This window comes from Saccopteryx bilineata, chromosome 6 (genome assembly GCF_036850765.1).
Source record: "Saccopteryx bilineata isolate mSacBil1 chromosome 6, mSacBil1_pri_phased_curated, whole genome shotgun sequence".
Taxonomy (NCBI): domain Eukaryota; kingdom Metazoa; phylum Chordata; class Mammalia; order Chiroptera; family Emballonuridae; genus Saccopteryx; species Saccopteryx bilineata.
The window spans coordinates 4,109,373-4,124,204 of NC_089495.1; the positions used below are offsets into that span (position 1 = coordinate 4,109,373).

General features: G+C 52.5%; 2 protein-coding genes across 4 annotated transcripts in view; one reads left to right on the top strand and one right to left on the bottom strand.

Moving 5' to 3' along the window:
* Nucleotides 1-14,832, top strand: part of MCPH1 (microcephalin 1) — a 209,931-nt gene that overhangs the window by 83,206 nt on the left and 111,893 nt on the right. For both annotated transcript variants that reach the window (XM_066234640.1, XM_066234641.1), the window contains one exon: nt 3,921-3,998. In XM_066234640.1, coding sequence (XP_066090737.1) covers nt 3,921-3,998 — 78 coding nt within the window. The remainder of the gene's footprint in view (nt 1-3,920; nt 3,999-14,832) is intronic.
* Nucleotides 5,903-14,832, bottom strand: part of ANGPT2 (angiopoietin 2) — a 58,244-nt gene continuing 49,314 nt past the window's right edge. For both annotated transcript variants that reach the window (XM_066234645.1, XM_066234644.1), the window contains exons 6-9: nt 12,767-12,868; nt 11,937-12,103; nt 8,910-9,040; nt 5,903-6,904 (exon numbers count right to left, since the gene is read on the bottom strand). In XM_066234645.1, the coding sequence (XP_066090742.1) occupies nt 6,744-6,904; nt 8,910-9,040; nt 11,937-12,103; nt 12,767-12,868 (561 nt within the window). In that variant the 3' untranslated portion in view covers nt 5,903-6,743. The remainder of the gene's footprint in view (nt 6,905-8,909; nt 9,041-11,936; nt 12,104-12,766; nt 12,869-14,832) is intronic.

Genomic DNA, 14,832 nt, shown 5'->3' on the forward strand with positions numbered 1-14,832 from the left:
CCCAGAGACGCCTGTCCGGTTTTACTTCTGTCTTGCTCCACAGGAGAAAGATCTGGGGGTAGGAGAGCCCCCCTTTTTACCCTGCTCGACACCCCACTTTCGGATGTATCTGTGCCACCCATTTCCCTGTCTTTCTGGGAACCTGAGGGGGTGATGACATGTTTTACTGATTTGCTTCTCCAGACACATTCGAGCTTTTTCTTTGTCCTTCTAAGTCAGTTACATCTCTGCAACTTCCAAAATATCATCATGTGTTACCTACCGTGGCCTCTTTTCCCGTGCCTTTTAATCCTGTCATTTTAGTTGAGTGTGGGGACGTGGTGCTGTTCTGCTGTGCTGACCCATCATCCACCTCACTGGGAGGATGCTCTGCTGGACTTGGCTTGACAGCGGCCCCGTCTTCTCTCTGGCTGGGCCGGGCGTCACCGCCCGCCGCCCTGTGGAAGTGGAGAGACCCCATGTACGTTGAACAGGAAGACCGTGCATGCTGGGAGCGTCTGGACTGGGCCGCATAGCGGGCCTACATCCTGGGAAGTCGTCCCAGCACTTGCTGTCAGTCTGATAACAAGACAAGAGAAAGGCTTCTACTTGAATTCAGCAAGGTTCACGGTTTGTGAGTCGCTGTTTTGCAGCGTCAGAAGTAGGTTCACCTGGAGTGGACGTGGCAGGACCTCGGCCTCCCTCTCAGGGCTGTGAAACGTGGAATTGGATCTCTGCATTCCTTCAACCCGTCCCTTGCTTTAGTTAGCTGCTTCTCTCTCATTTTCTTTTAAGATTTTATCTGTTGATTTTAGAGAGAGAGGAAAAGGGGGGAGAGGGAAGTACTCAACCTGTAGTTGCTTCACTTTAGTTGTTCATTGATTCTTATGTGCTTTGGCCGAGCAAACCCAGGGTTCTGAACCGGCGACCTCAGCCTTCCAGGTCGACGCTCTATCCACTGAGCCACCCCAGGCCAGGCACTTTATTTAGGTTCTTAATTATTTTTTTCTATTGCCTGTACCGTGGGAAATATGTTGGGTTTACTTTTTTTTTTAAGGTCTCTTACAGCCTTTAATGTTATGATGCAGAGTATATTTTCCCCATTTTGAAAACTTAAGTAAAGATATGTTTGGCTAGTGAAGATACTAAAAGAAAAATTTTATACTTTTTTCCATAATACGTTTCTGATTTAATTTTCTGCCAGAAAAATTTGTGTTTTTTTTCTCTCTGTGTAATCTTCTTTCCCAGGGTAGCTAGATAAATGAAATTTATTAACTCGCTTATCAAAATGCTACTGTCAATGCCTTTGGTTTTATTTTCATGACATTTAGAGAGGGACAGACCCAGAGAACATAAATTTTTTCCGAGAGGTTGTGTAAATTCTGTTGGCGTTTTAATGTGAGTTACATCTGAACTCAGATGCCACACACACATTTAAAAGTGGTTCCCTGTGCTCTCGCTGGGACAGTGTGTTTCCAACTATCCTGTTTTGTCACATTGCCTCATGTCTGAAATTTTATTTCCTGGGCTAATCATAGGAATCTGCAGGGAACCACCCAAAGCTAGTGTCTCTCTGTACATGGTAACGTACATTGACTGATACAGTTAAGGTCAACACAGTTATTTAAGTGCTTTCAACACCCAGAAAGAGCCAGGTTGAAACATGACTTGAGTGTAGAGACACCAGATTTCTAGCACCTTCTGCCGCTGAGCAGGCTTCTCTTGTTTTTGCAGTGTTGGTTAGGCAGTAAAAACCGAGGGACAACCAGAAGAGATGGCTGACACAATGCCTGTGTGCACACAGATCTAACTGAAGACTGAGCGAGGTCCCTGAGAACGCAGCTTGTTACTCTAATGGACGTTTTCCCTCCTCCTCCGTTCCCATTATATCATCGTGGGCCCAGCGCCCGCGCGAGCAGCTCTCTGCCCTGTCTTCTGGCCTGTGCTCTGAGCCGCCCGCCCAGCATGTCCCCTGCCCGGTGCTAATGCCCCTGAGCGCACACAGGCGTCTGTTACTTACCAAAGGGGTCCAGCCAACCCTGCTTTCCCCCTGCTGCTTCCGAAGCACCCCCTACTCCAGCCTAGAAAAGGAGCCCACTTTACCCCCGTCGTGGCTGGTGGCGTTCTCTCTGTGTGCCGGAGTACCCCCTCCACCCTCCCTCTCTCTGCCAGGGCAGCTCTTGCTCGTCCTTGAAGACTCAGCTTCCAGTGTCAGCTCATCCGTGGACCCCTCCCTCGCCTGGTGCCTCAGCCGGCTTCTCCCGTGGGAACCCGCAGCTCGGTCCTGGAGAGCCCCGTTTGTGGTCGCCTCTGCGCCTCCCGGGAGTGTGAGCGCCTCGGTTTGGGTTTGCCTCCAGGACCTCGCGTGGGGTCTTGCTCGCGGTGGCGGGTGGATGGAGAGGGAGCAGAGGGAAGGAGGTGATGAGGGATAAAGAAACGTGTGTGTAGGACCCAGCCCGTGCTGAGAAGCCCCGTCGGGATCCTCCGTCCTGCTCTTGATTTGCCTCCACCCACACACTCCCTCTTCCTTAGAGACAAGGCTTTGCTGTCTCCTGTGGGAGAAGCACTAGCTTCACACTCCCTCTTCCTTAAGAGACAAGGCTTTGCCGTCTCCTGTGGGAGAAGCACTAGCTTCACACTCCCTCTTCCTTAGCGACAAGGGTTTGCCGTCTCCTATGGGAGAAGCACTAGCTTCACACTCCCTCTTCCTTAGAGACAAGGCTTTGCCGTCTCCTGTGGGAGAAGCACTAGCTTCACACTCCCTCTTCCTTAGAGACAAGGCTTTGCCATCTCCTGTGGGAGAAGCACTAGCTTCACACTCCCTCTTCCTTAGAGACAAGGCTTTGCCGTCTCCTGTGGGAGAAGCACTAGCTTCACACTCCCTCTTCCTTAGAGACAAGGGTTTGCCGTCTCGTGCGGGAGAAGCACTAGCTTTAATACATAAAACGGGAACTGTTTCAGACTGGTTGCCCATAGCTGGTTCTGAACCTTAAACGCCACCGAAAAGGAAGACTGGGCCCCCTGTCCAGTCATTCGTCAGAAGCACCTCAGCTTTATGGAGCAACTCTAGACAGAAAGACTGGGTCCACGGAATGTAAGAAGCAAAATGACAGATAAAGAAGTAACCATATGTGATTGCTTTGATGAACCTGAGGTCCCAGGTTCGAAACCCTGATGTCACCAGGTTGCGTGTGGGGTCACCAGCTGGTCTGGAGTCCCTCGGTCAAGGCATGTATGAAAAGCAATCAGTGAACAGCTAAGGTGCTGCAACTATGAGTTGATGATTCTCATCTCTGTCTCTTCTTGTTCCTCTTTCTCACTAAACAAAGGAAAAAAATGTGTGGGATCAAATGAGGAGGAGGAGGAACAGGAGAAAGCTTGTTTATGAGATATTTTACTCTTCAGAAGACTGGAAAGGCCTTGCACATGTGTTGTGGAGAATGTCTCCTGGAAACAGTAGCTGATGTTAGAAAGAACGTTACACAACAAAGGGTTGCTTTTTGAATTTAGGTGTACATCTGTCTTCTACTTTGTGTGTGGGGTTTTTTTAATTAATAAGATTGCGGAATATTTACTGAGCATTGTCCGTAATGACTCCTTAAATTGGAAACTTGGAATTAAAAAATATATATTTCAGATGTTTAGAATCAGCGTGTTTAGTAATTTTGCCTCACTAGGATAACAACCCTGATTTCTAGTCATCGTGAGACTTTTTCTTAAGCAAGCGTTTATTAATATAACATTTATGCAGCCGGAAGATTCTGAGAGCACCATGGTGCTCAAGACATGTCTGCTTGGGACCAGTGGGGCGTGTACTCACCGCTGGTTACTTTATTTGATTTGTGTTTGCTGCATCTTCTGAGTGGCTTATTGTCCATTAAGAACCTTGCAAATGGTTTTTTAAACCCATTTGAAATGCCCTGCTTTCTGTCTCGTTGCAGGTACTGTGGTCTTTGGAACTGGGTCACTGGGTTTCAGAGGAACCGTTTGAACTCTTCGACTGCTTCCCTGCGGCTCCTGTAAGTCAGACGCTTTGCGGTGGGAGACACAATCCAGTATTATCAAGACATTGTCATTGGCGTAGCTGTTGATCCTAGTGTTTATTAAATCAAGAACAAAGAGGATTGCTCACAGCTAAAAAGGTCCATTCACAGAACTTGACACTTTGTATCTCTTTTCTTTATGAGAGCAAATGCGAGAATGTGAGCACACTCTGCAAAAACTTTGTGAGGGAGGTGTTGAGAGCAAATGCGAGAATGTGAGCGCACTCTGCAAAAACTTGTGAGGGAGGCGTTCTGAAAAATGATTTTAATCACAGACGTCCTCAGAACTGGGAAAAATCAAAATGAAAAAGACTGGATTCCTGGGAAGGTGGTAGTATTGTATCTTGCTTACAGCTTTAAAGGATAATGCTGTTACTGTTAACAGAGATAGAACTGATGGGTATAAAAATTGTAGCCTGCCAGCATTATGATGTGGACTTGACGTTTTAATGTTTTTCGGAAACTCAGCTTTAACTTGACTGGATTTTAAGTATTTCAGATGTTCATGGAAATTTTCCATGTTCTTATTTCGTTGAAGATTGAGGCACATTCTAGATAACTCCAGGTTTACTTGGAAGCAGGGCTGTTTGGAAGCTAGCTTTCATTTTCAGAAATGTTGACTGGTTTGTGATGGTTTGTTCATTTGAAAGATAAATGGTGGTTTGATCTGCAGCCCGCCTTCCTGTGTTTCTGGCTTGAGTGTATGGCATCTGATTGTTACGTGGCAAGAAGTTGACCCCAGCCCTGAATCACTGTGGTTTTCAAGGTTGTTGGGTTGTTTTGTTTTCATTTTTAAGATTACTGCTTTGATTTCCTGTCAACTCTATAAATGTTTTTTTAAGGAGAGAAAAAAATTCCTCTCAGCAAAACTATTTGAAATACCATGTAAGGAACTGAAGCATAGAGTAAAAACACAAAATCCCCCGTTCCCTGTCAGATGAGAGTGTGTGTAACCCTGAGCAACACAGTGCGGTGGGCCGTTGAAGCCCACTTGCCCTGCCTGTGTGCGCACGGCGTTGGTGCCCATTTCTCTGTGCCGGCTTCCTCCGGCCGTCTCTGCTGCGGGGTCAAGGAGATCGCATAGAAACTTACCGGTGATATGTTCTCGCCAGATGTTGTTTCCTAACTCAACACAAAGCTGACACCTCTACAGCATGTAAAGAGCCTAAGATGCGATCAGATGAGGCGGTTCTTGACTCAGTTTACATGCTTGTTGGGAGAGGGCACCACGGTGGTGCGGGGAGAGCCCTGAGCAGTCCGGAGTCCGTGGACGGACTCAGACGTGTGACAGTGTGGGTGTTCCAGGGCAGCGCGGGGGGGGCAGGGGGCTGGGGGGGCCAGCTGAGCAGAGAGCAGAGACGGAGTCGGGGGCACTGGGCGGATCAGGCGGTGTCAGGCAGACGGGGACCTGCCTGGCCACCGACTGGACAGCAGCGTGTGGGACGTTTCTTCCAGGTGCCGGAGCCTTCCACAAACACCCTGGTGTTCCCGGTGCCATGCAGACTGCAGGGTTAATTAAACCTGCAGGACCTTCAGGTAGTCATGAACCTAACATCCGTGCTCCCAAAATGCACTGTACACAGGTGAATGAATAGACTATAAACATCAGATTCGGTTTTGCACTTCAAAACACTTTTTAAAAATGTATTCTGTTTTGATAAATTTTAAAATAGCTTACTAATGCAAATTATTTTTTTCTTTAAATAACTTCAGGGGCGATCCTAGCTCACGGGGTATCGCTTCCTTCATGCTTTAAATGGAAGGGTCTTCTCCACCACGAGCCAGTGGGAGCCTCCATCCCTGGCACGCATTGTACTGGAAGAGATAGAACCCCTCTGTGTTAGAATCGCAAGGAAAAAACAAGTCTCTTTGCCGTGAAATCAAATGTATAATTTTCTTTTATCATTGAAAATCAGAATTTCCCTTCTGAGTCATGAGGCACAATCTCTTATTTTGGAATCCAATTACAGAATTTGTAAATATCATCATAAAAGTTAAATGTAGTCATCACACCTAATAAGTTATATTTAATTACTAAAAATGCCTTCATATTTAACAGGCAGCCAAAAAAAAATAGCACAATCTTTATATAAAGTAAAAGAATATATCCTGGAAGATTCTGGAAGTTTTCACCGTATAAACTTGAAATCTATAGTTGAACATTAACTTAAAACTGAAGCTGGCAACACGTATGTAAGTATGCTGTTTTCAAAACGAAAAGCTAAAGCACCTAGCAGGAGGAGCAAGGATGCATTAACTGGTTTTCCCTTCTCCCTCCCAGTATTAAACTGCTAATCACCACGGCTCAGGAGAGCCCTGAATACAGAATATACTTGCGTGGTGCAGGGAATGTTTTCTTCCTTTTAGTTAAGACAGGGATGCTGAACTGAGGACATATGGGTATTTACACAATCTATAAACAGTGCTGGGAAGAATGCAGCCCCGAGATGATCTCTGCTCTGCAGCCTAAGGGTCCTGTTTTCCAGTTATTTACTGATGCGCCTGCCCGCACACGACGGTCGTGGTTGTGACAGCAGACGGAGCCTGTGACTCGTCAGTCTTATGTGCCAGCTTGAGTTCGTCTTGCCCGGATGTCCTGCCAGGGGCTGGTGTCTGTCTGTCTGTCTGTGGTGGCAGCGGGGAGGGCAGCTGTGTCTTCCAGGCTTTGGGGTGGAGCCCCTGCAGCCGTCCCCTCGGCCCCCGGCAGGTGCGTGCCGGCCCTCAGAAGTCCGCGGGCCGGATCATCATGGCCGTGGCCTTGAGTGAGTAGCCCGAGCCCTTCCAGTAGTACCACTTGATGCCGTTGAACCTGTTCATGTTCTGCCTCTGCGGGTAGTACATGCCGTTCAGGTTGGAGGGGCCACACGCGTCGAACCACCAGCCTGTGACAGGAAGACAGAGGAATGAGGAAGTGGGTGGCCCTGACTGTCCCACCGGGAGCTGGAAGCCCCGGGCCGACCCGCACGTCACATTCCATGCATTTTAAGTAGGTGCAGGTATGTGCTGGGCTGACTGATGGGAGGGAGGACTGTCCACCCTGGCGTTGGCTACACCCCTGTTCCGTGATGGCGGGTGTCTGGACGATCCTCCTCATCCAGTGCTGCAGCCACAGCCGTGAGCGGGAGGCAGGCAGACTCCCGCATGCGCCCGACCGGGATCCACCCGGCATGCCCACCAGGGGGCGATGCTGTGCCCATCTGGGGCGCTGCTCTGTTGCAACCAGAGCCACTCTAGCACCTGAGGCAGAGGCCATGGAGCCATCCTCAGCGCCCGGGCCAACTTTGCTCCAATAGAGCTTTGGCTGCAGGAGGGGAAGAGAGAGACAGAGAGGAAGGAGAGGACAGAGAGGAAGGAGAAGCACCCACCTGCTTCTCCTGTGTGCCCTGGCCGGGAATCAAACCCGGGACTCCTGCACGCCAGGCCCATGCTCCACCACTGAGCCAACCGGCCAGGGCCCAGATTACTTTTATAAGCCCTTCCTCGTGCCTGTCGGCAGCTCCCAGTGGACGAGCTCCTTCCCTGTGTAGTGGACAGGAGCTCGGCTGTCCTGGGCCCGCGAGGACAATGGGGGTGGGGAGTGTCCCTCTAGTTAACCCTCCTGCCTCCTGTGGCCTCGGCCCGCAGGCTCTGGTGCTGTGTTCAGTCTCGCCATAGTTTTAAGAATTAACCTGACGGCGTTGGTCAGACTGCTTTCTCCTCTTGGTGACTAGTGACTGGCACCAGTTACTCTGTTTTAAACTGTTAGAAATCGGAGGGAGACATTGTCCAGCCGTTGGTTCCCAGTGTTGAAATCTTAGGTTTCAAATGGGAACCTGACCCTTTTAAGCGACTGAGAACAGTCGCCACCCGGAGGCGTGATTTCCACTGTGCTTTTAAAAGCGGTCTGATATGAAAGGGGAAATGGAGAATCAGAAAACACGGCCCTTCACTTAAACTGGGCACTTCATTTTAAGCTGTGTACGAAGAAAGCAGAATAGTTCATTAGTATCTTTGTGTTTATATCTGTTTTCTATATATTAATGAAATCCTTTCAAAAAGGTAACTGAGGCCCTGGCCGGTTGGCTCAGCGGTAGAGCGTCGGCCTGGTGTGCAGGGGACCCGGGTTCGATTCCCGACCAGGGCACATAGGAGAAGCGCCCATTTGCTTCTCCACCCCCCCCTCCTTCCTCTCTGTCTCTCTCTTCCCCTCCCGCAGCCAAGGCTCCACTGGAGCAAAGATGGCCCGGGCGCTGGGGATGGTTCCTTGGCCTCTGCCCCAGGCGCTAGAGTGGCTCTGGTCGCGGCAGAGCGATGCCCCGGAGGGGCAGAGCATCGCCCCCTGGTGGGCAGAGCGTTGCCCCTGGTGGGCGTGCCGGGTGGATCCCGGTCGGGCGCATGCAGGAGTCTGTCTGACTGTCTCTCCCCGTTACCCGCTTCAGAAAAATACAAAAAAAAAAAAAGTAACTGAAAATTCCTTATTTGAACCGTAAGTTGTCATTTGGAAACGTTTCTATGATAAGGGATCTCTCATGCTCTTGGTGGCCACTTTGAGGCAGAGTCAAGTCAAGCCACCCTCTGGCGCCCGGTCCCCAGGGGGCTCAACCTCAGCTTGCTGCATGTCCCACGCCCCTCTGGACCAAGGCCGGTGTGTCCTGCACGGGCGAGGGCGTACCACAGACAGCCTCGCTCAGCCTCACAGCCTGCTCAGAGCCCGGCGCTCAGCATCACAGCCTGCTCAGAGCCCGGCAGGCTGACAGAGGGAAGAGCAGATCCCGCTCCAGCCGGCCAGCGTGTCCATCTGTGGAATGTGCACCCGGCCACCCGCCCCAGGTGGAAGTCCACAGGGCCAGCCCCCTGCTCCCCGAAGCGCCCCCGTGCCAACACAAATAGGAAGAGCAGCCGCCCCACCTCCGGTGAGCATCTGTGCGCACTTGCAGATGCACTTGTCCTTGTCTGCGTCCTTGGTGCTGAAGTCGCTTCCCGGCTGGCTTATGCTGCTGATTTTGCCGGCCGTCCCCGAGAGTCCTTTCAGGTGAATCCTGCAAGCAGGCGGAGGGGGGAGAAGAGAGCGTTAGTTGGCTTGGGCTGTTGATTGACCGTAGCGGAAACATTCTTATGAAGAATTCCTTTCTGCCGAAAGGCATCCCGGGCTGGTTGGTGTGCTGAAGGTGCACTCGGGACAAAGCATTTTCGCTCTGGTATAAACAGGAACCAGCTTATCATCAAATCCTTAGGCAAAGAGGAATGTTTTCACAAAGCCTTCAACACACACAACTTGCACAAGCATCAGCGGGGGCTCCGGGACCACACACTCGATGTTCCTGCTGCCATGAGATAAACAGGAAGGGGGGACCCTCTCTCCAGGCCTGCAGGCACCGCACAGATAGAACGGGAGTCCCGCAGTGACTGGGCAGCTTCAAGCACCGTCCTCCTTAGTGGGGTGGGGCGGGGGCTGCCCGCTGCCTGAATGATCACTGAATCTGGAGTAGAGATCTGCAGAACTGAGTCAAAAATGAGTCCTTGTGGCGGCTTTGCCTTGTGCCTACCGTTTGTTGGACACCTGCCCCTGCCAGCCACTGAGAGGGGAGTGTGAGGCCTCTTAAGTGCGTCCCTCGGTGCCAGCCACACTCTGAAGATGGCGGGAGTCTGGTTCGCACCAGTGCCCATGCGCTGGCGAGGGGCAGGGAGGAGGGTGTGCGCCTGCTCAGAGGCCAGGCAGGCAGCTTGGCCCAGGACAGCTGAGAGCAGGGCTCCCCGTGGTCTGTGTGGCTGGGCAGAAGGCCACGTCCCTGGGTTGGTGCGTGGCCTGTGGGAGCGTCGAGCCTGACACAACCCTGCACAGTCGGAAGGAGAGTTGCCTTTTCAGCCCTCGAGTGACGTGCATCCTGTACCACCTGCTCACACCGGCTGACTGGGACCTTGGGAGGAGTACAGTCTCCCAGACTGCATGATGGGGCAGTGGGAAGGGAGGAGAGGGTCCCCAGGGACGGACTCCCGCCAGGGTCTGCAGGGCACTATCACGAGGTGTGCGTTCAGTGCCATGCCCACCTGACAGGCCCGTGCTTCTCCTGATTTTACACAGAAGATGGCAGTGGTTCCGGGCAGAGACTCCTGCAGTCACACCCTGTTCGGGTGCAGCCAGGGTCACTGCTCCGTCGTGGTGCCCTGTGGCGGACACCTTCGCAGGGGAAGTGGTTGTGGAAGGGGGTGGGGAGCATGTCTGATGGAGTCCCATACAGTACTTTCCTGTGAGTGACTCAGACAGCACGTTGTTCTGTAAGGTGGTAGCTCAGGAAACTTCCCCATAAGTACTGGCTGAGCTTCTGCATTTCACTGTTACCCTCGTGTTTCAGGGGGTCTGGCCCCGCCCCGTCCGCACACCTGAGCGAAGGTGCACGGAGGTCATGCCGTGGCTGGGACTCCTGACACCGCGGACCCCTCCCAGCCCCTCTTGTTCAGCATGGGGAGCCCCGGGGTGAGTGCCCCTGCTGGTCCCCCGTCACCTCCTGTCCTCTCCTGACACCTTCACTCGTGGGACTCGGTTTCCCTAACATCGAACGGAGTCAAGGAGGGGCTGTTTTCTCATTGGCCTCCGTTAGACTAACAATGCGTGGCTCATTGGTTTAGAGTTGCTTTCCTTTGAATTTGGTTATTAAGACCGCTTACATTTTTGAACTTTATTTATTTATTTATTTATTTTGTATTTTTCTGAAGCTGGAAATGGGGAGAGACAGTCAGACAGACTCCCGCATGCGCCCGACCGGGATCCACCCGGCACTCTGCCCGCCAGGGGGCGATGCTCTGCCCCTCAGGGGCGTTGCTCTGCCAAGACCAGAGCCACTCTAGCGCCTGGGGCAGAGGCCAAGGGGCCATCCCCAGCGCCCAGGCCATCTTTGCTCCAATGGAGTCTTGACTGCGGGAGGGGAAGAGAGAGACAGAGAGGAAGGGGGGGGGGTGGAGAAGCAAATGGACGCTTCTCCTATGTGCCCTGACCGGGAATCGAACCTGGGTCCCCCGCATGCCAGGCCGATGCTCTACCGCTGAGCCAACCAGCCAGGGCCTGAACTTTGTTTAATCTGGTGTCAGCCCCTTTCAAAGCAATGAAGTCCGAGATAATGCCGACATTTAACAATTAAATCTTGGTGTTTATGGAGTTGCCAGAATGTTTGCGAGACGTGACCCGTTTTTAAAATTAAAGACACAAATAGTTTTTAGTTTTAGAAAAAAAGAATCCTATTCGATTGGTGTAGTTTTCAGTTTTCCAACCTTTGGGGGACATTTCTTTATAGAAAGCGGCCCCGCCGCTGTGTACGGTTGACATTCTGAAACATTTGCGGTTATTCTAAGTGTCAGTCACATAATAGTTCTCTTATCACATCGGCATGCTTTATTAGGATAATAATTTCCCTCAGCGTGACATCTGTCTTACCCTGCCAGGTCAGTCAGACTGCGCCTCAGACAAATGTGCGCGTACACAAAAGTCAATTTACATTTCTCAAGGAAATATCTGTGAAGAACCACCCCACATTAAAATATTTTTATAATGTGAGCCTACGAGGGTAATGACCCATTTTGTATAATCTGCTTGTATAAACAGCCTAATCCTTAATTTTTTGTATTTCTTTCTTTTTTTTAATTCCTCTGGTCGTTGATTCCTAACTGTTGCCAGTTGAAAAAATATTTAGCTTGGAGGTGAGACGGTGCCCAGCCACGGTGTCTAACACGCACTGAAGTGTCGGTCTCCCCGGAGCCTTCCTGGAGCTGCGGAGAGGCCCGCGCCCCCTCCCCTGTCACGCGCCCCCGCCCTGTCATGCGCCCCTGCCCTGTCACGCGCCTGCGCGGGAGCCCGTGTCTGCGGCGCAGGGGCTCTGGGGGGCGGGCTGGCTGCCTGCCTTCTCACGCGCTGGGGCGTCCCGGGGTGGAACGCGCCCTCACCTGTAGTTGAGCTCCTCGCCGGACAGGTAGAAGTGCTCGTACAGGGCGTGCGCCTCGCTGCCCTCCCAGTCCGTCAGCCGGATCCTGAGCATGTAGTGCTTGTGGTTGGTCACTTGTGACACAAACTCGTTCCCCAGCCAGTGCTCGCCCGCGGGGTTCCCGAAGCCCTGTAAGCCGAGCCGTAAAGTTCAGTCCCCTGGCGTGTTCATCAGCGGTCCCTTGACCCAGCGTGGAGCGGGGGCCGGGCCCTTGGCAGGGGCTCCTGCCTGACCTGTGGAAATGGGGGAGGGGGAGGGTCTTCCAGACAAGACCGTGAACATGTAAAAGGTCGGTTCTAAGAAACGAAGTCGAGCCTGGGCCCCAGACAGGGCATGCTGGGTGGCTCCCGGTCAGGGTGCATGCGGGAGTCTATCTCACTATCTCTCCTAGTCTCACTTAAAAAAAGAGGAAACTCAGCTGTCGTTAGAAGGAAATCAGTGTTGGAATAATTAGAACGATCTGGGGACCCACCAGCGAACATGAGCACAGACAGGGAAGTGCACGGACATGTCAGGTACCCCAAAACGGCTGGCTCACCAAAAAGGCCAACCTGGCCCTTCCCAGTGAACCCGGTGCTCACAGTGCCTGTGTTCACACATGGCTGACGTGACACGGACAGGCCAGCCTTTCACTGGGCAGCTGACACCATGTCAAAAGAACCCTTTGGTTAAAAAAAAAAATTGTTGTAAGTCATTGGTTAGTTTTGGGTTTTGTACTGAAGGTTCTTCAGATCTTGAAAGTTACTTTGCAGAGAGAAAATTATTTTCAGATGGTTTAATGGATATTCATACCCCTTTATATTCTTTCCAAGTCCTCTGAAAGTCAACACTGCCATCTTCCCGTCGCTGAATGACGGTCCACCCCCCACCGGCTGTCTCCATGTCGCAGTAAGCCTGTCAACGAGAAGGGCGTGGTCACGGCCTGCGGGGCCCTGGGGCCTTGGGGCGAAAAGCAAGAGGAATGTACCTGTAGAGAGACTTGTGGTGACAGGGTTTTTGGGGGGTAAACCTTTGTGGTCTTCCAAGAAAAAGATGGTTTTCAGTGAATTTAAAATGATGAGGAAAAATAAACAGTAATATAACACAACAGTGGTGAAAAGATGACTCTCCTGTCATCTGTTAGCCGACAGACCCACCCACTGGCTGACTCAGATTGCTGTTCCTCGGAGGGTCACTGTGAATGAGACCCCTTGGTAGCCTGGCCCCAAACCTCCCAACTCCACCCTTTCAAGCGGCACCCACTTGTGTGCACACCCCTGGAAACCGCGGTGAAGGCTGCCGATCCTGTCAGCTCTGCAGGAGTGACGCAAACGGGGCCCCCTTGCTGTGTAGGTTTCCAGGGCTCCTGTTCTACTGTTTGTCATGGGCCACCAGGCTTCCCCCGGGAGGGGTGCGGGTCAGGCTTCTCCGCCCTTCCTTCCATACAAGGGGCCTGAGGGACCACATGCCCAGTGGGACTCGAGCGTGGCCTGGCCACACTGCCCCGCCCACTGCACCTGGGGTGTCCGCACTTTGCTCGCTGCCCGGGGTGTCCCTCTTCTCTGCCCTCTCTCCCTGCACCCGGCAGGCATGGAGGGTTTAAACTTTTTTGGGGCGTGGGATTCTTTCTTGGGCTGAGAGCATGCACGTTCAGTTTCTGCTCAATGGGAGGTTTACATCGAAATAAAAAATAAACCCTGAAAATGAGATTACATAGTGTTGTTAAGTAATGAGATTATAGTAGAGTGAAGAAGTTGTCCAGGAAGGGAAGATGTTTCCCGACAGCGTACCGGCTGGTAAGTGTGAAGGTTAGAAATAGTTTCCTTTGTTGTTAACCATGATTTTTTTAATAAAGATGGTGAACATTTTGGCTGAGTAAGTTTATTTTGTTTTTTTTTTTTTTTTTTTTTTTTTTTTTTTTTTTTTTTCTGAAGCTGGAAACAGGGAGAGACAGTCAGACAGACTCCCGCATGCGCCCGACCGGGATCCACCCGGCACGCCCACCAGGGGCGGTGCTCTGCCCCCCAGGGGGCGATGCTCTGCCCATCCTGGGCGTCGCCATATTGCGACCAGAGCCACTCTAGCGCCTGAGGCAGAGGCCACAGAGCCATGCCCAGCGCCCGGGCCATCTCTGCTCCAATGGAGCCTTGGCTGCGGGAGGGGAAGAGAGAGACAGAGAGGAAAGCGCGGCGGAGGGGTGGAGAAGCAAATGGGCGCTTCTCCTGTGTGCCCTGGCCGGGAATCGAACCCGGGTCCTCCGCACGCTAGGCCGACGCTCTACCGCTGAGCCAACCGGCCAGGGCCGGCTGAGTAAGTTTAAACATGAAGCACCTGGAGTTCAAGTCCTAGTGAGGGGGGTGCTAATAGAGACCCAGGGAGGCTCCTGCTCCTGTGGGCGGGGCTTACAGAGACCCAGGGAGGCACCTGCTCCCGTGGGCGGGGCTGACAGATCCAAGGAGGCACCTACTCCTGTGGGTGGGGCTGATAGAGACCCAGGGAGGCTCCTGCTCCCGTGGGCGGGGCTGACAGAGACCCAGGAAGACACCTGCTCCGGTGGGCGGGGCTTACAGAGACCCAGAGAGGCACCTGCTCCCATGGGCAGGGCTGACAGAGACCCAGGGAGGCGCACTCATGGGCGGGGCTGATAGAGACCCAGGGAGGCACCTACTCCCATGGGCATGGCTGACAGAGACCCAGGGAGACACCTGCTCTGGTGGGCGGGGCTTACAGAGACCCAAGGAGGCACCTGCTCCTGTGGGCGGGGCTTACAGAGACCCAGGGAGGCACTTACTCCCATGGGCGGGGCTGATAGAGACCCAAGGAGGCTCCTGCTCCCGTGGGCAGGGCTGACAGAGACCCAGGGAGACACCTGCTCTGGT